Source organism: Indicator indicator, chromosome 35 (genome assembly GCF_027791375.1).
Source record: "Indicator indicator isolate 239-I01 chromosome 35, UM_Iind_1.1, whole genome shotgun sequence".
Lineage (NCBI taxonomy): Eukaryota > Metazoa > Chordata > Aves > Piciformes > Indicatoridae > Indicator > Indicator indicator.
The window spans coordinates 3,652,486-3,680,421 of record NC_072044.1 but is presented as its reverse complement, the minus strand read 5'-3'; the positions used below and the strand labels follow the sequence as shown (position 1 = coordinate 3,680,421).

General features: G+C 55.8%; 1 protein-coding gene across 1 annotated transcript; it reads left to right on the top strand.

Annotated features, from left to right (window-relative positions):
• Positions 1-4,414: 4,414 nt before the first annotated feature.
• Positions 4,415-27,689, top strand: MFSD4A (major facilitator superfamily domain containing 4A). The gene is made up of 10 exons (XM_054395824.1): positions 4,415-4,673; positions 11,857-12,055; positions 12,147-12,386; positions 20,243-20,411; positions 21,073-21,188; positions 22,352-22,525; positions 24,270-24,417; positions 25,337-25,407; positions 25,835-25,955; positions 27,086-27,689. Exons 1-10 carry the CDS (start codon positions 4,444-4,446, stop codon positions 27,148-27,150), a joined length of 1,533 nt encoding a protein of 510 aa, XP_054251799.1. The 5' UTR covers positions 4,415-4,443; the 3' UTR covers positions 27,151-27,689.
• The last annotated feature ends 247 nt before the right edge of the window (positions 27,690-27,936 follow it).

Genomic DNA, 27,936 nt, shown 5'->3' with positions numbered 1-27,936 from the left:
TCCAGCACAGCAACCCCCTGGACACCCTCCTGCTCTCTGCCCCATTGGTGCTGAGGAGAAGCTGCATCCCCCTGGGCCTGGGGGACCTGGCATAAGCCAGAGATGAGTGTGGGGGCACCTGTGGGACCTTTGGAGCCAGACCTGGCATGGGAAACCACAGATGGTGGGCAGCTAGTTTAGGGAAGGGGGCATCCCGTCCCCAGGCTGCACTGGCAGCCTGTGCCCAACCTGCCTGAGTCACCCTCAGACCCTGGCAATGGGCAACTCCCCAGTACCAAGCTGTGTGCCAAACCAGTTCCTCCATCTGCTGCTGTCATCCCTCCAGTCCCGTGGCAGTGGTAGCTGCTGGTGCTGGGTCCACGTGAGTGCCACCAGCCTGTCCCAGGCCACATCCTTGACACTGGCACAGGTTGTCCAGGGAGGTGGTGAAAGCCTCATCCCTGGAGGTTTTTGCAGCCAGGCTGGATGTGGCTCTGAGCAACCTGCTGTGGTGTGAGGTGTCCCTGCGCATGGCAGGAGGGTTGGAACTGGATGATCCTTGAGGTCCTTTCCAACCCTGACAGTTCTGTGATCCTCCACTCAGGGACCTGACCAGTGGCTGGATGCTCCCAGCCACCCAAACAGCCACAACCTCCCCACTCCCATCTCCCTTGGTCCTTCTGCCTCACAGGGATGCTGCAGCCAGGACACCCAGCACTCCCCACATCCCTCAGTGCATCTGCAAAGCCAGGATGAGTCCTGCTGCCCTTATTTGTGTGTCATTAAACTCCAGCTGCCTTTCTGGGGAGGGGAGGGGAGGGGGCTCAGCCTGGCTGTCTGCCTTCCTCTGCTGCAGTTTTGAGTGCAGCAAAGGAGGAAGCAGACTGCTCCCAGCTCAGTCAAGCTGGGTGTGGGAATTCTTTCAGCTGGATGGTAGAAGGACAAGCAGGTGAGAGCTTCCTCCTTTCAGACAAGTGTTACAGGATCTGTAATAACTGGGCCAAGATCTTGAGCTAATGTTTGACCTAGAAGTGGAGCCAAGCTTTCTGAATCACATGGAGTGTTTGGAAACCCTTGACCCTGAAACACAAGAAGTGAGCACCTCTCTGAGGTGTGCTGAGCAGCTTGCACACAGCCTGGAACAACACAACCTGTGGCATGGGGAGCTTCCCCTGCCTTGGAAGAAACACCACATTGTGTCTTCTCCCAGCAAGGGTCAATGGCTCTAGGAGATTGGTTTCTTATCTACTCCACCTTGCTTGGTGGGGGTGGATTTGGGCTGAGTTACAGCTCTTGAAAGGCATTGGTGGTCCTGTCTCCAACTGCAGGTGCAGCTCTTTGGCCCATCAGCACCTCAGGTTGCTGGGATAATGTGTTGGGGTTGCACAGGACCACACAGAATGAGGGGGGTTGGGTTAGGGGACCTCTGGAGATCATCCAGTCCAACCCCTCTGCCAGAGCAGGGTCACCCAAAGCAGGTTGCTCACGATCACAGTGTCCAGGTGGGTTTGGAATGACTCTAGAGGTGGAGACTCCACAACCTCTCTGGGCAGCCTGCCCCAAGTCCCTCAGCCTCTGATGTTCTAATCCCCTGATAATCCTCACAGCCCTGAAGGTGTCAGCTCAGATTTGCCCTTTGTGGCCTCTTGGCAAAAGGGGGACAGGGGAGAAACAGTTCCACAAGGAGGAAAAACATTCAACAGCATCTCAGCCCCATCCCCTTGGCCACAGATACCAACCCCAACACTGGCAAAAGCCTGGAAGGAGCCTGTCCCCAGGCACCTGCTGTCCCAAGCCCACCTGTGGAGCCTCAGCTCTTTCTGCCCCAAGGAAACCCTTGGAAAACCTCTTCCTAGAACTGACTTTCCCTACTCTGCTGGGACTGGGCTGGGAGAAGTGCTGCCAGCATCACAAGAGCAAACCTGAACCAAATCTGCCTTCAGTGTTGAAGGAGCACTCACTGCAAAGCAGGATCCATCACATTCAAGCAGGAATTGCTCCAGTGGCTGGGAAGATTGATTGATAGAGTGGGAAAAATCCCTGCTGGAGCCTCCTGCTGCCCTAGAAATGTGCAAAGACACAGGAAGCTAAAGGAAGGTGGCTCTCAGGGGCTGGTTAGACCTTTTTGAGCAGCCCTGGCATGCACTGAGCCCCACTGCTGTCTGCAGTCCTGCTGCTCTGCTCCTCCTTCATTCAAGGTTTCAAACTTTGCAGTTTTTGCAGCAAGTGCAAAAATAAAATAAAATTAAAAAAAAAAAAAGAAGACGTTCAGAGGTGGGTGTTTAATTCATTGCAAAGCACAACATTGATTTCAGTTTGGAAAACAGCCTGAAGTGCCTCCTGGTGAAGCTAATTCTGGGCTTTGCATTTACTCATAGTCCTGTGGCTTGCATTTTTATCAGCTGCCTCTCAAGATCTGGGCTTGAGAGTGTGGTATGCCAGAAAGGATCTGTGTGTTCTTCTGCTGACTAACCCACCCACACTCCCTCCCTTATTTGCAAGCAGATCTTGTGTGGTTTGTGTTGTACTCCTGATAAAACAGCCTGACATCCCTGGGAGCAAGGGGAAGGGGTGCTGGGGGTCATTGCTTGGTGAGGTATTGTGGGTGAGGTTTGTAACCTCTGCTGCTTGGGTGCTGCCTTTTCATCCAGGCTGGACCTGCAAAGGTGGGGGAAGCACTGCTCAGCCATTTTAGAGTTGGGAAAGTCAAGGCCCTGGGAGCTGATGCTGCCAGGTGGTGGTGATGCAGTAAGGGAAGCCAAGAGCAGAGTGCAGGTCCAGCGACAGAGAGCCAAGGTCAAGACTGAGGTCAAGAATGTGGTCCAGGGGAGCACAGGCAAAGCCATGGCAGCCCTTTTCATGGGGCATGGCACCTAGTGTGTGGAAAATAAGGATCTGCTGTTTCATCAGCACCTTCAGCTCTGTTCACAAGGAGCTGTATGGACAGAGAGGGTCAGGAGATGACCTTCCCAGCAGCATCTTGATGGAAAGGCCTTTGCTGACACAGTCCCTTCTCCCTTGTGCTGTTCTGTCTCCACTCCTGGATGGAGAAGAAGAGCTGGGGTGGTCTGCAGTGGTGTCTCAGAGGTAGGGAGAGCCTGAGGCTGTGGCTCCCAGGCCTGTGCATCAACCTCTCCATCCAGGCTGTTAAGGAAGATGGTTTCTATCACCTAATGATGGAGCCCAGCTTCCTGTCATGCTGTTGACTCACCTGGTGTCCAGAAGCAGTGCTCCTCGTTCCTTTCTAGCCCTCAGTTTCCCCATTACTAAACCAGGATAACAACCTTGTCCCATCACCCAGGCAGCTGAGGCATTCTTTGATTGCTCAACACCCTCAGGTGCTGGTTGTTGAGGGCCCCAGTTCTCCCTGTGGGCCATCAGGGGGTTACTGCCCACCTGCTCCACAGCCATTTTGTGCCCTTTGGTGGTGGAAGAGGACACAACCCTGCTCTCTTTACCTCTGGGAAGGCTCCAGTGGATGCCACAGGCAGGGAAGAGCAAGGACCTGGGTGCAATTTGGAACTGGCTAAACATTAAGCAATGTCCAGGTGGAAATGAGCACCTACAAGCCCTGGAGCAGCATTCCTTAGGCATGGGTCACTGGATGGGTGAGTACAGGTACAGGGGCTGCTGGCAGAGGGAAAGGGACCTGGTGTGCAGACCTGGAGCTATCATGGCTGAGCTCCACTGAATCTGCTTTGCCTGGAAAGAGTGTTCTAAAAATTGCTAAGTCTTCCCTAGCTAAAGTAGGTGAAATATTTATAAGCCCATCCTCTAGAGGAGACCTTTTGCGTAAGCATCAACTGCTCTGGCTGGAAAACATCAGCCACCCCCACCCCCACCTCCCCACAACCCCTCTTGTGCTTCTCAGCCAGGGAAGGGACAACTTTCAGTGCGTTAGTCTGGAAGGGTGGCACTGATTTACAGCTCCTGGAGCTCGTAGTGATGGGTGGCAGCAGAGCAAAGGGGGTTCTGGGGGGTGTTCCTTGCTTGGTTCCTCTCTTTGGTGCATCAGGTTCGCCGCTGCGGCCGGGGGTCTGCCGTGCGGTCTGGACCACGCAGCCCAGGGGCTGCCCCACTTTGGGCAGGATGATGCAAACCCCGGGGGGATACTGCTGCCTGGGGTAGGGGGTGATGCTCTCGGACTTCTCCCGGCCGTTCTCCGGCAGGGATGCGCTGGAGCGGGGTCCACCGGGTCAGCCGCAGGGGATGGAGTTGGAGGGGTCCTCCCGATTCCCCCTCCCCAGCGCCGGTCCCGCTCAGCCACGGCCCCGGGAGGCGGTGGCGGCCCCGGAGGCGGAGCCAGAGCCCGGGCTCTGGAGCCACATCCTGCAAAAGGAGGAGCGGGGCGGCGGCGGGGCCGGGAGCGGGACCGGGAGCGGGGCGGCGGCGGGACCGGCACCGGGAACCGCATCGCCGTGGCCGCCCCCGCCCCAGTCCCCCAACCCCGCGCCGCCGCCCAGGATGTGGTGGGACGAGCGGGTGTCGGCTCGGTTCCGGAGGAACCTGCAGCCCACCCTCACCTACTGGAGCGTCTTCTTCAGCTTCGGCCTCTGCATCGCCTTCCTGGGGCCCACGCTGCTGGACCTGCGCTGCCAGACCCAGAGCTCCCTCTCCCAGATCACTTGGGTCTTCTTCTCCCAGCAGTTCTGCCTCCTGCTCGGCAGCTGCCTCGGAGGGGTCTTCAAGAGGACGTAAGGCACCTGGCGAACTCATCACATCTCCTCCATCCCCTTTCCTCCTGGGCTAGGGGTGGGCAGCACCTCGCCATCCCCCACCTTCCCCCTCCAAACTCAGGGCTTTGCATCTCTCCCACGTTCTGGGTTCGCAGGGCTGGGATGGGATGGAGGAAAACTGAATCCCAGGGGATTTCTGAGCATGTCCCAGGGGGTCCAGAGCCTTCCTGGGTTCTGCAGCCCTCCTGGCTGGGCAGCAACGAGGGATGGAGGGGACTTCCCCAGAGCTGTGGGGTAGGAGATACTCCATGGGGTGCTGCTGACCTCTTTCTGGTTTCATACCCTTGGAGAGAAGCTGCCAGGTCTGGAGCTCAGAACAGAGATAGCCTTGGCATGAAGTTCCAGCCAGAATTTCCTGGAGGGTGTTTTCCTTAACCTGGTTGTTTATCACAAGCATTATTTTTGGAAGCCTGTTTTAACCACCTCACGGTGCCAGAAATTGAGGCATTGTCACACTCCCCATGCCAGGAGCTTGGGTGAGATGTGAGTGGCCCTCATGGTCCTGTGGGGGGCAAAGAGCTAAACAGAGTGGCCAGGGCCAGCAGTGGAACTTGGTTGGCCAGTGAGGGCTCCAGGTGCAGCCAAACAGGGACCTACCCTGAGCCTGCTCTCCAGGATGTCTTTAAAATAAATAATAGATGGTGGCTCAAGCCTCAAGGTTGCCAAACAGGCATTTGATGTGAGGCTTGGTGACAGCTCTGCTCTGCTGAGCATCAGCTGCTTATTTACACTGTGGCTAATTCTTCAGGCAGTGATGAAACCTGGCAGCTCCCTGTGTGGTTCTGAGGTACAGGGGAGAGGTTTTCAGGGGGGGGAGGGAGGGAATCCTTCACTGCTTTTAAAATGTCCCCTTGAGAAATGTTTGGTTGAACTCTTGTTGGGTTGTGGAGGGGCTGGCTGATAAAGGTGGCAGCTGAAGCACCTGGTGAATGGAACTGTGAGGGTCTGGAGAGCAGGGCTTGTGAGGAGCAGCTGAGGGACCTGGGGTTGTTCAGCCTGGAGAAAAGGAGGCTGAGAGGAGACCTTCTGGCTCCTACAACACCCTGAAAGGAGGTTGGGACAAGGGAAGTGTTGGTCTCTTTTTCCCCTAGTATTAAGTCAGAGGACAAGAAGAAAAGACCTCAGGTTGCACCAGGGGAGGTTTAAGTTGGATAGCAGAAAAAACCTCTTCCCTGAAAGGATTCCCAAGCCCTGGAACAGGCTTCCCAGGGAGGTGGGTGAATCCCCATCCCTGGAGGTGTTTCAAAGCCACTGAGATGTGGTGCTGAGGGCCATGGGTTAGCCCCAGCCTTGGCAGAGCTAGGGAATGGTCAATGACCTTAAAGAGCTTTTTCAACCAAGATGATTCCACAGTCCCTCTGTCCAGATCATGGAGCAGCAGAAGCTGGGCCGTGCTGGGAGAGGAGGTGCAAGGTGGGGTGCACAGAGCTGGCATGTGGGAAGCTTGCCCTGGGCCTGACACAGCTCTGAGTCTGCTGGGTCAGCAGGCAGTGCCTTTGCCAACCCCCACTCTGCTTCACATATGTTTGGAGGAGCAGTGAAGGAAAATGCAGAATTGTTTCCTGCTGGCCACTTCCTACCCAAAGCTGCCCTTGGCCAGCAGGTTCCACAGAGCCCTTTGGGTTGCTTTTGTGCTTGGAGACTCCCAAACTTTTGCCTTTGCGGGGGAAAGAGCCTTGGTGGCTCAGTGTGGTTCTGAAGCACGAGGTGTGTGTGGTCCCGGGATGTTAGGGCTTGGAATGGACCTCTGGAGATCTTTGAGTCCATCCTTGTGGAGCAATGGGCAAGTGTCTGAGCCCTGCTGAGGAGCAGCAGCTCTGCCAGGCAGGAGGTAATGTTTGGGATAGTTGGAGCTTAGGAGTGTGTGTGTGTGGAGGGGTTACTCAGAGAAGTGCAGCTTCCAGCATTTGGATTTGGGGGGAGGATATTAACTGTTCACATTCCAAGAGCTCCCCTGCCATCCCCTCTGCAGGGACAGGCAGACTGAGCTGTCCTGCAAAGGGTTTCTACTCCTGGGCCATGCTGTGGCTTTATAAATCAGATTATGGTGGCCCCAGTGCTGGGCAAGGAAGAGTGCTGGACAGGTCATATTTTCCAGCTGGGAGATGGTTAGCTGCTGGTAGAGGATCCCAAAGCATTGCCTGCAAGCAAGCCAGCCAAGCCAAGGTCTGCCTGCAAGCTGGGTTTGATTTCTGATGCCTGAGGACTTTGTTGCTCACTTACAGCTAAAATTCTGTTGGTCTGAGCTGCCTGCTCTGCTCCATGGGCTCACAAAGTGGATTCTGTGGCAGGAGTGGGTGGTGGGATCTAAACAGTGGTTTGGTTCCTCTCACTGGAGAAGCTGCTGAGCACTGGGTTGTGTTCCCTGCCTCTCCCAGCCCAGCTGGAGTGCTGGAGCCCAGGGAGGGCAGAGCATAATGATGGCATCCAGCCCTCCTGCAACTTGGTGCCAGCCTGGGCTGCCAGAGTGAGCTCCAGAGCTGCCTCTCGTGAGAGGTTTCAAGGAAGGAGAGAGTTTGCTGTTGTGAGCTTCCCCAAGGGAGGCAGGAGTCAGAGAATCATAGAATGGTTTTGGTTGGAAAACTCTTCTTGAGTCCAACCACCCAACCCCACCATGGCCACTAAACCTGTCCCCAAGTGCCATGGCCACAGGTTTCTTGAACACCTGCAGGCATGGGGACTCCACCACCTCCCTGGGCAGCCTGTGCCAATCCCTGACCACTCTTGAAGGAAATAAATTGTTCCTAATCTCCAACCTAAGCCTTCCCTGGCACAATTTCAGGCCATTTCCTCTCATTCCATCACTTGATATGGGGGAGAAGAGCCAGGTGTGTGGTTTAAGCTCATGCTCAGGTTTACACCAGGCTGCTGCTCTCTGCTGTCTCATGCCTGGGCTTTGCCTGGCTGTCCTCTGAAGCTCTGCTGCAGAAGAACTTGGGGTCTTTGCATGAGTGAGGTTGGGGTTCAGGTGGGGTGTGTGTCCTGGCTCAAACCCTAGTGCTGCTGAAGAGGTGCCTCAAGTACTGGCAGCAGCTGGTGCCCTGCTCAGAGGAGTCCTCTGTGCCCTCGTGTGAAGCCCACTGAGGACTCCTCTTTCCTGCTGTTCCCTGCACTGTGTTCTCAGCAGTGCCTGAGATGTTGTGAGGCTGCAAACCCCCCCAGCAGTGCTGGGGGGGGTGAGAGGGCTGAGAGGACTTCAAACCCTGCTTAGACTCAGAAGCCCAAGTGGCAGCTGAGCTCTTGGATCAATCCAGCCCTGAGCCCCTGGACCTGCAGACTCCAGGGCTGAGCTCTGTGCACCCTGGAAGGGGGGGGATGTGGGTGCACAGAGCTCAGCCCTGGAGTCTGCAGCTGGGGGGAGGGCTGTGCTGTGTTGGAGCTCTGAGCAGGCAAGGAATGATCCACAACCAGGACCTGGAAAGCTCTTGAGGTGGGACCTTGTTCCCCTGCTTTCACCTTTCCCCCTGGGTGTGCCAGGTGAGAGTGGATGACCCTGTTCTCTCTCCCTGCCCTTCAGACTCTTTTATCTTCTGAAGGTTTCTGCTCAAGCATGGGGCTGGTGCATGCAGGACACTCCTCAAAGGAAAGGGAAGGCTCTCACTGCTGAGACAGCAGAGCCTTGAGCATCAGCTCCTCAAGGATGGGGGTCAGGAGGATGCTCCTCAAGCCTTGGCCAGTGCTTCCTCATGTAGGATAATCCATGCCACCTTCTTCTTCCATGCCCTCACCTTGCCCCCTTAGGGCTTTGGGCTCCTAATTATCAGTTTGCAAGTCCCAATTAGCCTGATGATTATTTTCCTTCTTGAGGTGAGAGACTTATGCTCCCTGAGGTGGGGAAAAACAAACTTGAGGAGTGCAGCACTGAGGTGGTGATGGGGGGAAGGGTCCTGTGCACGAGGTGGTGATGGGGGGAAGGGTCCTGTGCACTGTGGGCAAGGGGAGGAGAAGCTTTGCTGGCTGTGGCTACAGGGCAGCATCAACACTCCTATAGAGAAGACCTTTCTGAGGGAGCTGCAGACCTTCCCTCCTGCGTTGCAAGGCAGGAGGCAGGACTTGCTCTGGGTGCTCCTGAAGCAGAGCCCATGGTGTTCTAAGTGTCTCTCATCTGCTGCTGAAGGGGAGCCTGCCCTGGGCATGGGCACAGCTGGTGCAGAGCTGTGTTGTGCATCTGCTGGTGGGGACCAGCTGGTGATGGGGAAGGCAGCAATGGCAGGAACCAGACCATGGCATCCCACCAGGGCTGCTTTCTGAGCCCTTTGGAGGGGTGCATCACCTTCACATCACCAAGACACAGGGTTCAGACCCCCTCTGAAGGTCGTGGGGTACCTGATGCAAGGCTGCTTTCCTAAAGGTTTGTTTCTGAAGACCTCCCCCAGCTGGGTGCTCAGAGCCCTTTGGCTACACCTTAGGGACCTGGCATGGGAAAGCTGCAGTTCCTTGGTTCCCTCTAATGCCAGAGCCAGGGAAGGGGACAGCAGGGCCTGATGCCACCCTGGGCTGTGGGCTGCTGGTGTTTGCTGGGGTGGGGGTGAGGTGAATTGTGCTGTCAGGGCTGGAGGGAGGACATTTTGCTTGTTGGGGAAAAGTGAGGAGATCTTTTTAATGCTTCTTAAGGACATGACATCATCTGCAATTAATGTTCAACTCCAGTCATGACTAGAGCCAAGCACAAGAGGAGATGTGGGTGTTTTGCTTGGGCTGCAGAAGGGCAGAGCAGAGGAGTTTCTGGGGTGTCTGGATGTGTGTTTCCCCTTTTCCTCCTCACTTCCAGGCTGGGAAGCCACCAGCTCCTGGTGCCTCTGCCTCTTTCTCCCTCCTACTATACCCTGGAGAATGCTGCTTCAGCTCTCCAGGTTGGAAGCTGCTTCTCTCTCATCTGCTGCTCTCATCTCCTGCTGTGACTGTGCACATCTCACCTGGCTCCCTCCCTCCCTCCCTCCCCCAGAAATCCCACACTGGCTCCCAGTTTTGCTGTCAGAGGAAGATCAGGAGCTGAGGAATTCACAAAACGTTGTCCAGCTGATGGGTGAGGGAGGCTGTGCTGGGAGATGGGAACACCCCAGGCAGCTGGCACAGCCAGGAGGGGAAAAAAGGAGCTGTGTCCTTGGCCCATTTGGGTTTTTTCCCCTCTCCCTGGTGCTGTTGAAGTGCAGTGTAAGCAAGGAGCAGGATGTGGCAGGCCAGGTGACTCTGGGCATGCAGATGAATGAGGGCCACGCAGAGACAGAGTGACACGGCCAGGGCTGGGCTGTTCTGGACGAGCAGTGAGGGCAGGAGGGGCTGGAGAAGGCAGGGCAGGAGAGCAGGGAGCAGGCAGGGCAGGAGAGCAGGAGGGGCTGGGAGCAGGAGGGGCTGGGAGCGGGCAGGAGAGCAGGAGGGGCTGGGAGCAGGAGGGGCTGGGAGCAGGCAGGGCAGGAGAGCTGGGAGCAGGAGGGGCTGGGAGCAGGAGGGGCTGGGAGCAGGCAGGGCAGGAGGGGCTGGGAGCAGGCAGGGCAGGAGGGCTGGGAGCAGGAGGGGCTGGGAGCTCTCTGCTGTGCCTCCTCACAGCTTTCTCCTCCCTCTTTGGGCACAGCATGAAGCAGAGAGCTGTAGGTATATCACTTACTGCTTATTTGTCTCTGCTCGGGACCTCCCTGTGCTGGGGACATCCTTGTACAGTGCCAGCCCTTTGCTGTGCCTCACATCCCCCCCCAGCAGCAGACCCCCAGCTGCTAATGGACAACTCATTGCAGCAAGCTGGGCTGAAGCTCGAGGAGGGCAGATTTAGAATGAGGATTAGGAAGAATTTCCTTGCAGTGAGGGTGGGGAGACACTGGCACAGGTTGCCCAGGGGGGCTGTGGCTGTCCCCTCCCTGGAGGTGTTGAAGGCCAGGCTGGATGAGGCTTTGAGCAAGCTGGGCTGGTGGGAGGTGTCCCTGCCCATGGCAGGGGGCTGGGACTGGATGAGCTTTCAGGTCCCTTCCATCCCCTTCCATCCATTCTATAAGCTGCTGGCCATTGCCACAGGCTTCTACCAGGGTTTGGGAGCCTGAGGTGTGGTGGGGTCATGGCTGTGCCACTCTCTCTCTGTGGTGACTTTACAGTCCCATCTTTCACCAGTGCTTCCCTGTCTGGTCCCTGCTTCCTTCCTTCCTTCCTGCCTTTCCACTTGGCAGCTCCAGAGCTGTACTGTGCCAGCCTTGGGAGCCTTTCTCTGGCCAGTGCCTGGGGCCTGCTGCTGCTGCCAGGCTTGAGGTGCAATGTACCAGCTTGATCTCTACCACACACATCCCTTGGGATTCTCCCATGGCCCAAGTGGCCTGGAACGTGGGCACCTGCACTGGGACTGGCAGCAGTGCTGCATCCCAGCCCATGCTGCTGGGGAAGGGCTGATGCTGCCAGCACAGGGCATGGAGAGGGAGCTGCAGCAATGCTCCCTGTGAGGCAGGACAGGACATGCAGGCAGGTCTGGGCTGACAGGGTGATGAGGATGCCAGCAGCTCTCTTCCTGCTGGGAACTGGGATCACCCAAGAGCTCTTCTGCCTGCTCCTGCAATGCAGTCCTGCAGGAGGAACACCCTGGAGCTTCTCAAAGCTTGTGGTGTGGTCTTGCCTGCTCCTGCCCCTGTTCTTTTTTTGTTCCCAGACCTGCCCAGCTAACAAAGGAAGGTTCTCAGGCCTTGAGATGTGCAGGACTCAGGTCTGAAGGGATGGTTGCTCTTCTCCATAAAAGCTGGGTGGAAGGTTTGCCTCCTGGAGGCATCATGCAGGAGGTGGGAGAGCCCTGGGCTGGCTTTGGCAGTGGCACAGAGGCTTGGGGGGGTTCTGTGAGTAGCATCTCCCTTGTCCTGTTGGAAGAGGAGGTGCTGGAGCTGCTACAGCCTGGGGGTGCATCTCCTGCTGGTGCCTACCCCACCCATGGGGCTGGCAGCAGGAGGCAGGACAGAGGTGTGGGCTCCACTCTCATGGGAGTGACTCCCTCCTGCCTTTCATGGAATCAGTCAGGGCTGGAAGGGACCACAAGGATCATCCAGTTCCAACCCCCCTGCCATGGGCAGGGACACCTCACACTACAGCAGGCTGCCCAGAGCCTCATCCAGCCTGGCTGCAAACACCTCCAGGGATGGAGCCTCAACCACCTTCCCTCTTTGCCCCCTCTCAGGTTGGCTCAGTCCCTGTTTGCACTCTTTGCCTCATCACTGGCCATCTCCTTGGTCTTTGCCATCATCCCTCTGTGCCACAATGTGGTGGTCCTGGCTGTGGTCATGGCTGTGGCAGGGCTGGCCATGGGCTGCATCGACACCATTTCCAACATGCAGCTGGTGAAGATCTACCAGAAGGACTCTGCCATCTTCCTGCAGGTGAGCATGGAGCCCCTCTCCCCTCCTCTGAGGATGAGGAGGGAGCACCCAACCCCTCCCCTGCTCTGCTTCTGTGTCTCTTCTCTTGCAGGCCCTCCATTTCTTCGTGGGCTTTGGGGCACTGCTGAGCCCCCTGATAGCTGACCCCTTCCTCTCAGACACCAACTGCATCCTCTCCAACTCCACAGCCAATGCCTCCAGCAACCTCCCTCACATCCGCCAGTCCCTGCTCCCTCCCCACCCAGGGAACCTCTCCCACTACGACCTGCCCATGAGGGGCATGGTGGTCACCCGGGTCTCCTATGCCTTCTGGATCATGGCCCTCATCAATGTAAGTGCTGCAGCCACAGCTGCTGCTGGGACATCTCTGCTGCTTGCCTTTTGCAGTCCTGGTGGTTGCAGGGGGGCTGCTGCCTGATAGGTGGTCCTGGAGGAGGCTTGAGGATGGTTGTGTTGGGTCACAGGGGATGGAAGGAGGCTTGAGGGTGGTTGTGTTGGGTCACAGGGGATGGAAGGAGGCTTGAGGGTGGTTGTGTTGGGTCACAGGGGATGGAAGGAGGCTTGAGGGTGGTTGTGTTGGGTCACAGGGGATGGAAGGAGGCTTGAGGATGGTTGTGTTGGGCCACAGGGGATGGAAGGAGGCTTGAGGGTGGTTGTGTTGAGGCACAGTAGATGGAAGGAGGCTTGAGGGTGGTTGTGTTGGGCCACAGGGGATGGAAGGAGGCTTGAGGGTGGTTGTGTTGGGCCACAGGGGATGGAAGGAGGCTTGAGGGTGGTTGTGTTGGGCCACAGGGGATGGAAGGAGGCTTGAGGGTGGTTGTGTTGGGCCACAGGGGATGGAAGGAGGCTTGAGGGTGGTTGTGTTGGGCCACAGGGGATGGAAGGAGGCTTGAGGGTGGTTGTGTTGGGCCACAGGGGATGGAAGGAGGCTTGAGGGTGGTTGTGTTGGGCCACAGGGGATGGAAGGAGGCTTGAGGGTGGTTGTGTTGGGCCACAGGGGATGGAAGGAGGCTTGAGGATGGTTGTGTTGGGCCACAGGGGATGGAAGGAGGCTTGAGGATGGTTGTGTTGGGCCACAGGGGATGGAAGGAGGCTTGAGGATGGTTGTGTTGGGCCACAGGGGATGGAAGGAGGCTTGAGGATGGTTGTGTTGGGCCACAGGGGATGGAAGGAGGCTTGAGGATGGTTGTGTTGGGCCACAGGGGATGGAAGGAGGCTTGAGGATGGTTGTGTTGGGCCACAGGGGATGGAAGGAGGCTTGAGGATGGTTGTGTTGGGCCACAGGGGATGGAAGGAGGCTTGAGGATGGTTGTGTTGGGCCACAGGGGATGGAAGGAGGCTTGAGGATGGTTGTGTTGGGCCACAGGGGATGGAAGGAGGCTTGAGGATGGTTGTGTTGGGCCACAGGGGATGGAAGGAGGCTTGAGGATGGTTGTGTTGGGCCACAGGGGATGGAAGGAGGCTTGAGGATGGTTGTGTTGGGCCACAGGGGATGGAAGGAGGCTTGAGGATGGTTGTGTTGGGCCACAGGGATGGAAGGAGGCTTGAGGGTGGTGGTGTTGGGCCACAGCGGATGGAAGGAGGCTTGAGGGTGGTGGTGTTGGGCCACAGCGGATGGAAGGAGGCTTGAGGGTGGTGTTGGCCACAGCGGATGGAAGGAGCTTGAGGTGTGGTGTTGGGCCACAGCGGATGGAAGGAGGCTTGAGGGTGGTGGTGTTGGGCCACAGCGGATGGAAGGAGGCTTGAGGGTGGTGGTGTTGGGCCACAGCGGATGGAAGGAGGCTTGAGGGTGGTGGTGTTGGGCCACAGCGGATGGAAGGAGGCTTGAGGGTGGTGGTGTTGGGCCACAGCGGATGGAAGGAGGCTTGAGGTGGTGGTGTTGGGCCACAGCGGATGGAAGGAGGCTTGAGGGTGGTGGTGTTGGGCCACAGCGGATGGAAGGAGGCTTGAGGGTGGTGGTGTTGGGCCACAGCGGATGGAAGGAGGCTTGAGGGTGGTGGTGTTGGGCCACAGCGGATGGAAGGAGGCTTGAGGTGGTGGTGTTGGGCCACAGGGATGAGGGTGGGTGTTGGGCCACAGCGGATGGAAGGAGGCTTGAGGGTGGTGGTGTTGGGCCACAGCGGATGGAAGGAGGCTTGAGGGTGGTGGTGTTGGGCCACAGCGGATGGAAGGAGGCTTGAGGGTGGTGGTGTTGGGCCACAGCGGATGGAAGGAGGCTTGAGGGTGGTGGTGTTGGGCCACAGCGGATGGAAGGAGGCTTGAGGGTGGTGGTGTTGGGCCACAGCGGATGGAAGGAGGCTTGAGGGTGGTGGTGTTGGGGCACAGCAGTTGGGCTTTGCCAAGTGCCCTGTTCCCAGCAGGTGCAGCCTGGGGCAGGAGGGCAGCACTGTGGGGGCTGAGCCAGCAGTCACTGCCCTGTCAGATGTGGTCCCTGGAAGCAGGCTGTACCTCTGGAAGCAGGCTGTACCTCTGGAAGCAGGCTGTACCTCCAGCAGCCCCCTGGGCAGGACTTCTAGCAGCTCTCTACAGCCAGAGGCAGAAGATGTTCCTCTGTGGGCAGTGGGGTGGTGACCATCAGTGACACCCACAGGGAAGTGCTCCTCATGGGCTGCTTACTGGGAGGGAGCTCTTGATCAGGAGGTCTCTGCCTGTTTGTTGTCCCTGCCTGCTGGTTTGCAGCAGGGGTAGAAGCCCTGTGGTCCTTCCTTTGTGAGAGGGATGGAGCTTCCTGCCTGTCCTCTTTCCCTGCCCTGCTGAAGTCCCAAAACTGCTCTCCAGCAAGCTGCTCCTGCCTGCAGGGTTCCCTCTGAAGTGTGACCCTCCTCAGTTAATGCCCAGAGAGGTTAAAGGCAGCTGGGCCCTTGCACAGCCTCACTGGGAAAAATAGGAGGAGGAGGAGCAACAATAATAATAATAACAACGGGGGGGGGGAGGAAAAACAGCCAAGATTGGAGCAAGTTAAAACAAGTAGCTGATGTGCCAGGCTGTGCTGCCCACCCCTGTGCTGCCCACCCCCTCTGCAGCAGGGCTGCCACTGCCATCTCCCTGCTGGCAGCAGCACTGAGTGGTGCTGGTCCCTGTGGAGCAGGAGTGCTAAGAGCAGAGAGTGCTGAGGCAGCTGAGTGGTGCTGTGTGAGTCAGGATTGGTGCTCTCTTGGTCTTCTGGTTTGCTGAAGAGCTGAAGTGTGCCCTGCTGCACCTCAGCCAGGGGCTTTCAGCTGAGCAGGGCTGATGTGAGGAGAGGAAGAGGCAACCAGAGCAGCTGGGCAGGGCTGGGCAGGGGCTGTCAGGAGCTGCTTTGCCCAAGTACCACAAGGAAGGCTCCAGCCTAGGAGGGGAAGGCAGCTTTAATTACCTCTGACTCTGCTCTGCCATGGGGAATGTGCTTTTAATCACTCCAGAGCCTCATCCTCAGCCAGTCCTGAGCAAACTAATTTAGGTTTGAGAGCAACATTTCATATCTGCTCCAAACACAAGGCTGAGTCTCATGTCTGCAGCACTGATGGGAGGGTGGTTGCCAGACCCTTCTCTGTTCCTAGCAGTGTCCCATGGGTGTGTTGGGAGCAGGACTGGGGATCCTGGGCTGAGTCCTGCTGATGCACAGCAGGTCATGAGCTGGGCTTGTGCAGTGCTGATGCAGTTGGAGGTGTTCCTGCTGACTGCAGGGGGGTTGGACCAGATGACCTGTGGGGGTCCCTTCCAAGCTGCTGCAATCTGTGATCACTGCAGGTGGGGGTGGTTTGCACCTCTCTGCACAGCCTGTGCAGATCCATGGATTCATGGAATGCTTTGGGTTGGAAGGGACCTTACAAATCATCCAGTTCCAACCCCCTGCCATGGGCAGGGACACCTCCCACCAGGTTCATCCAACCTGGCCTTGAACAGCTCCAGGGAGGGGACATCCACAACCTCCCTGTTCCAGTGTCTCAGCAGTGTTAGGGTCCCCAGGAGCAGGGCAGGGGGTCACAGGGTGCTGGCAGATGCTGGGTTTTGGGGTGAGGGTGAGGTGGTAACACACTAAGAGGAGCAAGCAGTGGGATGTGTGCTGCACCCCCAGCTCTGGAGCTTGTCCCCTTGCCAAAGCTGAGCTCTTTCCAAATCTTTCCCAAAGATTTGGTTCCTTGTTTAATTTGAACAACCCAACCAGCTGACTGGAGGAGATGCTGGGAGTAGCTCAGCTCCAAAACTGAGCTACTCCAAAAGAGGATAACCAAGGTTTAAACCTCCCTGGGGCAGTGGATGAAATGAGCAAGCTGGAGAATTAGAAACCAGGACCAGCAGCTTTGTTAGGAAGTGGTCAAAAAGCCTTTTCCCCCCTTCCCCTAATTCCCATCCCTGTTTTCAGAGGGCTGTGGTGGACTCTGACAAGGCACAAGCTGAGATGATTCACTTCAGCTTCTTCCTTTTGTTTAAAGTGGGAATGTCTCAGCTGGGCTTTGGCAGCAACACAACCTGCAGAGCTCTCAGAGTTCTGCCTCTTACTGACTCAAAATGGTTTTGTTTTGGGTTTTTGGCTTGAGGAAAACTTAGTGGTTCAACATTACCAGCATTAAGACTTTTGGATGACTCCTGGCCAGAAATTTCCTTCAAAGAGGAGGAAAAGAAAAAAAAAATTGGAACAACAACAACAAAAAACCACAAATCAAACCCAAACCAAAACTCCAAACAAACAACAACTTAAAAAAAAAAAAAATCACATTTGAAAATCCAGTTCCCCACAGGATGGAAATTTCATCATCCAGCTGCTTCCAAGGGGCTGGAAAGCAGGAAAATGTTCCTCTGAGAGGGACATGTTTGTCCGGAAGGTGGTTTCCCAAGGGAAGTGTGGGACACTCCATTGTGCTTAGGTTGCTTAAAAGGAGCCTGGATACAATAGGAGGGAACCCATCCCCTGCTCCTGAGGGGTCAGACTGCAGGGAAGGAGCCTGCCTTGTCCCTGTGCTGAAGCAGCAGCTTGTGGAGTTTAGAATGGAGGCTGAAAAGCTGCTGGAGGGAGCAGTTTGGGGAGCAGAGCACTGGAGGCTTTGTGCCCTCTCTGTCCTTCAGCCCAGTTTCCCAGTGGGATGCTTGGATGTCCCTTTTCCTCCCCCCTTGGAAAGGCAAAGTGGCCTTGCCCTGAGAAGGAAGCCCAGGAGCAGGTGGTTGTCAGTGAGTCACAGGTTGCACTGGGGGGAAGGGACCCCAAAGGTCATCTTGTGCAGCCCCCCTGCAGTCAGCAGGGACACCTCCAGCTGGAGCAGGCTGCCCAGGGCCACAGCAAGCAACACCCCAGCAGGGCAGGGCTGGGGAGTGGAGGTGTCCAGCTTGGTGTGGCTGGGGATGGTGCAGGGCAGTGCCTTGAGGACCATTGTCCTTATTCCAGGGGCTGAGGCTCAGCTCTGCTTCTTGCTCTTTGGGCTCCCTGCAAGGTGGGAAGGCTTTGGTAGCTCTTTGCCTCCTGCCATCAGCCTGGGCAGCTGAGCTGTTGGCCTCAAGACAGATGGAGATGGTTTAGGAGTTGAGGAGTGAGATCTTCCCGTGAGCATGGGGACCTTGTCCCCTCTGTGCCTGGCATGGCTGCAGGGCCAGCAAGGCTCAGCAAAGAGCCACAGAATGCCTCAGGTTGGAAGGAACCCTCAAAGGTCATCTTGTCCAACCCCCTGCAGTGAGCAGGGACATCTTTAACCAGATCATTGCTGCTGCCCAGCTGGGACATGGAGCTGGGGAGGAGGAGAGTGGCTCAGCACCTGCCTGGCTCCTCATGGGACAGTCCCTGAGCTGCCCTTGTCCTGTGGGGGGTAGGCTGCTCCTCTGGGATGGATTTGTTCCTTTGCTTGGTGAAACACTCCCTGGCAAGGTTTTGGCATCCAGCTCTGCTTGCTCCTCTCCATCTGCCTGGGTAGTAACTGAGCTGCTTCCCTGGATGCTCCATGCCCTGTGCACACCTCAGGCTCACAGCTGGCCCCTCCTGTGGGGTCACAGGTCACTGTCCCACTGGCCACTAGCCAACCAGAGGGCATGCAGGACACAGGGCTGGAGCCCTGGGAACCTGCTTTCTCTGGAGCTTCATCCTTTGCTCTTCCTCTCTTTGCTGAGCTTGCTTTGGCATGGTGACAGCCCAGGGGTCAGGGCTGCACTCAGCCATGGGTGAGGCTCCAGGCTTTGGGCTTTTCCTACTAGAAGCAGCCAGAGCTGGTGAGCAGCTGATGGGCTTAGGGCACTCAGGGTGCTGCCAGCTTCAAGAGGGTGCAGTCTGGATGAGGTGAGAGGGCCCTGCCTGCTTTAGAGCTGAGGATCTGGGGGGCAGGGCCATGCCTGGGGCTTGACTGGGAATGAGTTTGGGGATGGAGCCCTTTTCCACTTAGGCACTGAGTGCCCCTTAAGGCTGGAAGAAGTGCCTGGAGCCACAATCTGCACAGCAGCCAGTCAGGCCCTCTGTCTGGGGATATTTTTATGTTGGGTTGTGGGGTTGTTTTGTTTGGGGTTTTTGTTGTTTGTTTGTGTTTTGTTTTTTTTTTTTTTTTTTTTTGTTTTTTTTTTTGCAAAATCTGCAATTTAGAAGAATAAAAAAATCTGGTCCTGACCTCCGGAAGGATTAGAACTATCAAGCAAAAGCATTTTTCCTTCCATGGGGCTGAACTAACTGTTCCTATTCCCATTGTTCCCAGAACAATGAGGTCCTCATAAATGAATTGAGGCAAGAGAGGTGGAGAGGGGTGGGGTGGGGATTCCTCCATACATGTAAATGGAGCCACGAGCCAACAAAAAGCAGGAAATTCGGGGCTGGAGCTCACTCTTGCTCACAGCCATGGAGAAAACAAGCTCCCAGCAGTGGCTGATGAGGGAGCTGTCACTTGGGATTTCCTGGCTTGCTGACCCCCCCAGTTTGTTGCAGAGTAAACACCACTTGGTGGAGAAGGGAGGGTTGGTTGGGAGCAGCTCTCATTTGCTTCCCTCTGGTTTCTGTCAAAAAGAAAATAATAATAATAATGATGATGTCATAAAGAACAAAGTCCCCCTGGGCTTGGAGGCACCCCAGAGCCGTGGGTGGGAGCAGGGTGTAGGCTTGGCCCCAGGCACGTGGCAGGGAGGGTGCTGGGGATGTGATGCTGCAGATGCCACATGATGGATCCAGTGGGCAGGTACAAGCCCATGGTCCCCCTGTGCATTAAGAGCAGGGAGGAAGCTCTGACTGCAGGGAATGGTGCTGGGAGTGTGCTGCAGCACAGCAGCATCTCTGCATGTCCAGGGAGCTCTAAAGCAGCCAAGAGGACCACAGCTGGGACCTCACTGCTCTTCCATGCCAGGTCCCTCACCAGAGCCTGTACCCAGGGGCTGTTTGAGGCCACTTTGCTGTATTGGTGTTGTCATTGTTGGCCTGGGAACCAGGAGCTCATCTCTTAGGAGATGCTGAGCAACCTCTGCTAATGGCTGGAGATGAGCTGGAGCAGGTCTTGGAGCAGCTTGCTCTTCCCTCACAAAGAATCTCAGCCCCAGAAGCTCTCCTGTTGGAACTGTTCTGCTCTCCCCAGGAAAGAAGCTTCACTATCTGGGCTGTTTCCTCTCCTATCACCTGATAGTAGGGAGAAGAGCCCAACCCCCACCTGGCTCTAGCTTCCTTCCAGGGGCTTGTAGAGAGCAATGAGGTCTCCTCTCAGCCTCCTCTTCTCCACACTCCACACCCCCAGCTCCCTCAGCTGCTCCTCCCCAGCCCTGTTCTCCAGACCCTTCCCCAGCTTTGTTACCCTTCTCTGGACCTGCTCCAGCCTCTCAATGTCCTTCTTGGAGTGAGAGGCCCAAAGCTGAACCCAGGATTTGAGGGGTGGCCTCAGCAGTGCTGAGTAGAGGGGGATGATCCCTGCCCTGTGTCTCTAAGCTCTGAGTTTCTCCCTCAGAGTGGAGGATGCCAGGAATGTTTGTCTGGAAGGCAGAAGTGCAGAGTGATGCCAAGCTGCCTTCAGAACCACCCAATGGGGGCACATCTCTGGAGACTTCCAAGACCCATCTGGATGTGTTCCTGTGTGACCTGTGCTGGATTCTGTAGCCCTGCTCTGGCAGGGGGGTTGGACTCGGTGACCTCCAGAGCTCCCTTCCAACCCCTACCATCTGTGATCCGTCGCAGATGCTGAGGCTGCTGTGGTGAGCGGGACCTGGGCTGTATTCTGTGCCAGGTTTGACCTTACCCTACCCCTCTCTGCTCCTCCCCAGCTGCCAGTGCCCATTGCTGTGTTCTTCTTGCTCTACAAGGAGCGGATGGTGCCCTGCTTTGGCAGCAGCAGCCACCCACTGCTGTCGGCCGACGAGCTGGCGATGGAGACGCGGCCCACGGAGAAGGACGACCTCTCCACCACCATGCAGAGAGCCCAGGCAGCAGCAGGTGAGCTGCAGCTTCCTCCCATGGCTGTGGAGGCTCTTTGGGAGTGTCCCCATCAGGGTTTAACAAGTGAGATCCACCACTGTTGGCTAAGGAGGGAGCTCTGCATGAGGGATGCCTGGATGTAGCCACACAGTTCGGTGCCCACTTGCCCTTGGTTTAGGTGGGACCCGAAGGCCTGGACAGGGATGAGTGTCCTGCTGGTGGGACTCAGGGAGACCTTATTGCAGCTTTGCAGGACAAGGGGGGATGATTTGAAACCAAAAGAGGGAGACTCAGACTGGAGAGAATGGAGAAAGGTTTGACACTGAGCGTGGTGAGAGCCTGTCCCAGGTTTCCCCATCCCTGGCACCATTCTGGGTCAGGTTGCTTGAGGCTCTGAGCAACCTGCTCTAGTTAAAGGGGGTTGGACTAGATGAGCCTGAAAGGTCCCTTCCTACCCAAACCAGCCTGGGACTGCAGGTCCATCTCCCTCCTGAGAGTTCCCAGGTGTGTACAGCAAGAGGTTGTGCAGCAGAGCTTAGCAGTGCTCCACCTTGTCCCCCATCCCTTGTGAATCTCTGTCCTGCAGCTGAGCATAAACCAAATCCCCACTGTGGGCTGGCAACCACCCAGCCCCAGGGGGACCTTCCAGCTAAGTTTGCTTTGCATTGTTTTCCACCAGGTCATGATGACTTATTTAGCTGCTGCCAAAGCAAAAACTTCAGAGGGGCTTCTTACACCTACTTTGCAGTGCACATCACTGGGGCTCTTGTTCTCTTCATGACTGATGGGATTGTGGTGAGTCCAGCTGATGGAGGGATCTTGCCTATGGCTTTCTTCCTCCCACACTGCTCCTGCCAGCCCAAACCCATCAGGTGTCCTCTGCCTGCAGTGGGCTGCACTTGTGCAGCAGTCTGGGGCCTGAGGTAGCTCCTTCAAAGCTAGTCAGGGTCAGGCTGATTATGTGCCCTGCTTCCAGGGAGGATTTGTGGCTTCTCCTGGGCTCTGTGCTGTTGCAGCTTGGTTGCTGCTGCTGCTAATTTGGCCCCTTGAGAGCTGGAGCTGTGATGCCTACTTGTGTGCAGAGCCTTCTTGCTTCAGCCAGGAGGCCAGAACAGCCTTGTTTGATTTCCTAAGGGTGGATCTTTGTGTGCTGGATCTCCTGAGCCCTCAACACCCAAGATGTTCAGTGGTGCCCAGGGCCAAGGAGAACAAACTTGACCGTAGGAAGCTCCACCTAAACCTGAGGAGGAACTTCTTGAGGGGGGCAGAGCACCAGAGCAGGCTGCCCAGAGAAGTTGTGGAGTCTCCTTCTCTGGAGAGCTTCCAAACCCTGGGCAAGCTGCTGTGGGTGCCCCTGCTTGAGCAGGAGGGGTTGGACTGGATGGTCTCCAGCCTCTAGCATTCTGTGATTGTGTGCTGGCCTGGCAGCATGTCCTGGCCCGTGTGTGGCACTGTCCAGGTGAGGAAGGCTTGCTCCTGGCTGGCAACTTGCTGCTCATTGTCCTTCAGCAGTTTTCACTCATGGTCAGACACTGCTGGGCCTTAAATAGGGCACTAAAAATAAGGTCCTGAAAGGTGAGTGAGGGCAGCTGCCAAGTACAGGAACTTCCCAGGGCCTCCATCTTCAAGGATGATCAACTGTGGGTGCTTCATGTGACAGGCTTGGAGAGCCTGCAGCTCCAGAAGGGTGAGCCAGGTTGTGAGGAGGAGAACATCTCTGCAGTTAAGCTCTTGGCAGGCTCCTTAGCTGCTTAGTCCTGCCCTCCTAGGAGAGCCTAACTCCTGTGTTGTGCTGCTGCTGGAAGCATGTCTGCAGCTGGCAACAAGGCTCATTGGGACTTGGTAGCAAAGCCAGAGGTGGGAGTCTCAATACTGTGGATTTTTGAGGGCCAGGCTTGAAGCTGCCAAGCCTGGAGGTCAGCACATGGCTGTGACATCCTGGTTGGCTTTCCCTGCAGGGGGAGTACTCAGGCTTCGTTTACAGCTATGCGGTGGAGGAGCCTCTCTCCGTGGTGCACAAAGTGGCTGGCTACCTGCCCAGCCTCTTCTGGGGCTTCATCACCCTGGGCAGGCTCATCTCCATCCCTGTGTCCTACAGAATGAAGCCAGCAACCATGGTCTTCATCAACGTGGTAAGGCTGCCTGAACTGTGTTTGCATTCCTAAGAGGCTGCCTGTGTGGGTTGGGGTGCTTAGGAGGGTTGGGGTGCTAGGAGGGTTTGGGTTGGAGGGGTCCTTAATGATCTTCTAGTTCCTGCAGTGAGCAGGGACACCACCTGCTAGACCATGTTGGCCAGATGTGTAGAGCTGCTGGATTTGCTCCACATCTTCCTCTGCAGCCCCCTCTCTGCATGTTCCCAGCTGACTCTGAGGCAGAAGGGAGCCAGGACTTGCTGCTCCATGCTCCATGGTGCTGCCTTCCTGAGCTTGCTCCTCAGCTAATCCAATGTTAGATTTGTGAAAGCAGCCAGGAGAGGAAATGGCCTCGAGTTGCACCAGGGGAGGGTTAGGTTGGAGATCTGGAACAATTTCTATGCTGCAAGAGTGGTCAGGCACTGGAAGAGGCTGCCCAGGGAGGTAGTGGAGTCACCATCCTTGAATGTGCTAAAAACCCTGTGGCCATGGCCCTTGGGGACAGGGTTTGTGGCCATGGTGATGTTGGGTTGATGTTTGGAGGTCTTTTCCAACCACAATGATTCTGTGACTCCCCTTGAAGGCCACAGTAGTGGTGTCAGGCAAGGACAAAACCTTCCTTGACTGACACTGAACCCTCTGTGCAGTGCTGGTTCCTTGGTGCTGCTCAGTGTAGTAAGCTACACCAGCTCCTGGAGTCATTTCAGCTTTGGAGTTAAGAGTCCCAACAGCTCTGGTGGACCTCCAACCACCCACAAGTGGGACCTCAAGGAGTCAGAATAAATAACCTGAGCTGCTTTTGCAGAGCTCCCTCTGCTGACTTCCTGCTGTGTAGGATTTGGTGCATCTGGGATGGTTTTGCTCTTGGTTGTAGGCTGAAGGAGGCAGAGGATAAGGCAGGCTGCTTCAGATGTTGTTGGCTCTTTGGCTTTACTCCTGTGACTGCTTCCTGAGCAGCTAATGAGAGAGACTGAATTCTTTAACCTGCTTAATAAGGCTGATTAGTGGCTGAGATGTGTCAATAGTGTGGAATCTGCAGAGAAAAAAAGAGGTTTTTCAGCTGCATCCCTAACTCTACCTAATGATGTTGGGTTGTAGAGAGTCACTTTATCTCCTCTCACTCCAAGAGGGACACTGAGGGCTGGAGAAGGTCCAGAGAGGGGCAAGGATGCTGCTGAAGGGTCTGCAGAACAGAGCTGGTGAGGAGCAGCTGAGGGAGCTGGAGGTGTTCAGCCTGGAGAAGAGGAGGCTGAGGGAGACCTCATTGCTCTCTACAGCTCCCTGAAAGGAGACTGGAGCCAGGTGGGGGTTGGGCTCTTCTCCCAAGAAGTGATAGGACAAGAGGAAATGACCTCAAGTTGCACCACAAGAGGCTTAGGTTGGACATTAGGAACATTTTATTTATTCCAAATAAACAGGGGTTTGAACAGGCTGCTCAGGGAGGTGGTGGAGTCCCCAGCCCTGGAGGGGTTTGAGAAACGTGTGGCCATGGTGGGGTTGGGTTGCTGGGTGGCCTGGATGACCTTTGAGGTCTTTTCCAGCCCCAGTGATTCTGTGGCAAAGCACCACCTCCCTCCCTGTAAAGGCAGATGGAGGTTAGTTGGTTTCTCACTTCACTTTTCAGCCTGTGATCGTTTTCCAGGGAGGTTTTATTTTCTCTTCCAAACTGAAACTCAGCCAAACCCAGCCCCTGCTGCAACTCAGCCTTTGCCTTCCCACTGACTCTCTGGGTCTCTGTTCACAGGTTGGAGTCCTGATTACCTTCCTCCTGCTCCTCATCTTCTCCCACAGTGTTGTCTTCCTGTTTGTGGGGACAGCATCCCTGGGGCTGTTCCTCAGCAGCACCTTCCCCAGCATGCTGGCATACACTGAGGACATCCTGCAGTACAAAGGTGAGCTGGGGCTGGGGCTGGCTTGGAGGGCAGGTGGGTGTTGAAGACTAGAGCTCAGACACCATCACACCTAGCAATTCATCCTCTGGGATGCTTAGGAGGCCTGGAAGGAAGATCTGCTGTTGGACAGGGTGTTCAGTCAACAAACCAGACTGCACCAAGCCCAGCTTTATTGGCCTAATAGCTTCCACAGGCAGGTTCTTGGTCTCATGCAGCTTTAGGGCTCTCAGGGGCTGAGAGCAACATCTGCTGTAGAGGCTCACAGTGGAGCTGGGTTTGAAAACATCATCCAGATGATCAGGGAACTCAAACTGCTTGAGTGTGGCCAGCTCTGAGGAGTCTACACTAACCTTCATCTCTGGAGTAGTGAGACAAGAAAAGAAAGGACTTTTTCCAAGGGCTTGGAGTGATAGGATAAGGGGCAATGGATTGAAGCTTGAGGAGGGCAGATCTAGACTGGAGATTAGGAAGCAATTCTTTGCAGTGAGGGTGGGGAGACACTGGAACAGGGAGGTTGTGGATGCCCCCTCCCTGGAGGTGTTCAGGACCAGGCTGGATGAGGCCTTGAGCAAGCTGGGCTGGTGGGAGGGGTCCCTGCCCAGGGCAGGGGGTTGGAACTGGATGAGCTTTAAGGTCCCTTCCAACCCAGACCATTCTATGAATTATGAAAATCTTCCTAACAAGAATAACCACCACTTGTACCAGCCAGTGCCAGGACAGGAGGTGGGTTTGGAGCTTCAAAACTTTTACCCTTCTGCACCACAGCAGCTTGGAAGAGGCTTTTCCCAACACCAGATGGGAACAAACATGAGTATTTGTAAACCTTGCATGGGGAGAGCTAGGAAATGGGCAAGTTAAGGAAGCTGCAGGTGGGTCCTGCTGGCTGCTTCACCCAACATTACCTCCACTGCCTTTGCAGGCTGTGCCACAACCGTGCTGGTGACTGGAGCTGGGATTGGAGAGATGGTGCTGCAGCTCCTGGTGGGATCGGTGAGTGGGGACAAGCCCTGCCCCAAACTGACTGCAACCTCCCAGGAGAAACCTTAGCCCAGGAGCTGGACAGCTGCTGGGAACAGGTTGCACAGGGAGGTTGTGGATTAGGAAGCAATTCTTTGCAGTGAGAGTGGGGAGACACTGGAACAGGGAGGCTGTGGATGTCCCCTCCCTGGAGGTGTTCAGGACCAGGCTGGATGAGGCCTTGAGCAAGCTAGGCTGGTGGGAGGGGTCCCTGCCCATGGCAGGGGGTTGGGACTGGATGAGCTTTAAGATCCCTTCCAACCTAAACCATTTTGTGAAGCTGTGACAAGCACTGCATCACCCTTGTGCTAGCAAACAGCAAAGCTCTCACTCAGGTGTCTGAGTGCTGAGGACATTTCTGCTCCAGCTGACTTCTCTTTTTTCCTCCCTCCCATTGCAGATTATACATGATCAGGGCAGCTACAGTTTCCTGGTCTGTGGGATGATCTTTGGAGGCTTGGCCTTTACCTTCTATGCTCTGCTGTTGTTTTTCCACAGGATGTACCCCAAGCCCTCTTCAGGTAAGAACCCAGCAGCCCTCAGCTCTGCTTTTTAATGAGAGGAAGAGTGGCACAGGGCTCTGATACACAACCAGGGTGCAGCCCTTCAGCAAAATGCAAGGAAATGTTTCTTTTGCTGCTGCTTCCTGGCCCCTCTTCCTGCTTTGACTTTGCCCACAAAGCCTTGGCAGCCACAGCTTGGGGTTTGCTTTCTTTTCTGTTGGAGAAGCAGAAAAGAAAGGGAAAAAGGAAAAGAGGGGCTGGTTGTGTGGATTGCAGAGGAAGGAGGCAGCCCAGGGCAGGCTGGCTGGGAAAGGGAAAGCTCTGCCTGCAGGGTGAGCAGGACTGAGTGCTCCTAGCACAGACTGCACAAGATTCCCTCTGTGTTCCCTGGCTCCAATCCAGGGAACAAGCAGGTCTGCCATGCAAAGGCAGCTGTCAGGCTCTGAGAAGAGGCTCCCTGGTAAAAGATTTCTCTCTGGCATCACTTCAGCCTGCATGTGCTGTTTGGTTTCCCCCTCTCAGAGGAAGGATTTCTGCAGGGAGGCTCTGGGTTGGTCACTTCCCAGGGTGCTTTGTTTTAGAACCACCTTTCACAAAAGGACCTCTGGGTGACAAGGGACAAAAAAAATGTGACCAGGAGGCCTTTCCTCCATGACCCATGATGGGGAGTCAAGAGGGAAGGGCCAAGCTCTTTTCAGTGGTGTCCTGTGAGAAGGATGAGGAGCAGGGGATACAAACTGGAACCTAGGAAGCTCCACCTCCCTGTGAGGAGAAAACTCTTAGCTGTGAGGGTGCTGGAGCAGGCTGCCCAGAGAGGTTGTGGAGTCTCCTTCTCTGGAGCTGTCAGGATGTGTTCCTGTGTGCCCTGCCCTAGGCGATCCCATTTCAGCAGGGGGGTTGGACTGGATCATCTCTAGAGGTTCAGTCCAGTTCCAACCCCTACCACTCTCTGACTATGACCAGAGAAGCCTCACATGGGGGGTGACAGCACAGCCACATCCATGGGGCCTGGACTAGATGACCTTTAGCTGTCCCTTCCAACCCAACCCATTGTCTGATTCTATGCTTGGCAGAGCTTTTGAACCTTCTCGTTAAAGCTCAATGGAGGCTGAGCCATCCAGGTCAAACCTTTCATGTGCATTTTTCAGATGTGGATGAAGCCTCACCTGACAAAGCAGCAGCCATGGATGACACTGGGCAGTACCAACGTTAAAGCAGTGGCCAAGCTCCAGCCAAGCAATAAAAACCAAGCCACCACTTTAAGCATCACTGTTAAGGATGATTTCAGATGCAATGGACTGAATCATGCAAGTTCTCTGCAATCAAAAGCACAGCAGCTTGGGTAAGTCAGAATCAAGACCACATCCCCCAGCACTGCGTTGAGCTAAGCACAAGCTGCCCCCCTCCCAGGTACCAAACAGAGACTGGCAGCAGCAGGTGGAGCCTGTGGCTGGAGGGCTGCAGGGCATGGCAGGGAGGAGGGGAGAAGAGGTGCTCCTGGAAATGGACTTCCTCACCAGATCAGGATGGATGGGTGAGAAGGAAGCAGCAGCTGCTCCTGGAAACGAACTTCCTCCCCAGTGGGGTCAGGAAAGAAGAGGTTCTCTGATCTGACTGAAGATCTCCTGCCCTCACTCACTGGACTTCAGAGATCTCTTGGGCCTCTTCCACAGCATCTCTACAACTCACAGCACAACCTTGGGGTTGAATTCATTTTGGTTTTTCTACAACAGACTCAATGTCACCTCCAAAGGGTGGGGGGTGGGGGTGGGAAATGACACAAGTGGCAGCAGCCACCCAGTGCAGGGTGGTAGCAGGGACCTGTCTGGCTTTGCACAGCTGATTCCTGTACAGTTACACAGCATCAGACCCCTTCCCTGGGGCAGTGTCTTACTCAGCATGCTAGGGTCCTCCTGATTATTAAAAGTAATTTGCTTTTTTTTTCGTTCATTTCTTTTTTCTTTTTTTTTTTTTAAGCCAAGAATGAGTTGTGCTAGTT

What these genes read in the sequence shown, in the direction of transcription:
- MFSD4A (XM_054395824.1), top strand. Translation starts at nt 4,444, where the DNA reads ATGTGGTGGGACGAGCGGGTGTCGGCTCGGTTCCGGAGGAACCTGCAG. An exon ending in ACTCTGCCATCTTCCTGCAG is followed by an intron (nt 12,056 to 12,146) that starts GTGAGCATGGAG and finishes CTTCTCTTGCAG; the next exon opens with GCCCTCCATTTCTTCGTGGG. An exon ending in TCATGACTGATGGGATTGTG is followed by an intron (nt 21,189 to 22,351) that starts GTGAGTCCAGCT and finishes CTTTCCCTGCAG; the next exon opens with GGGGAGTACTCAGGCTTCGT.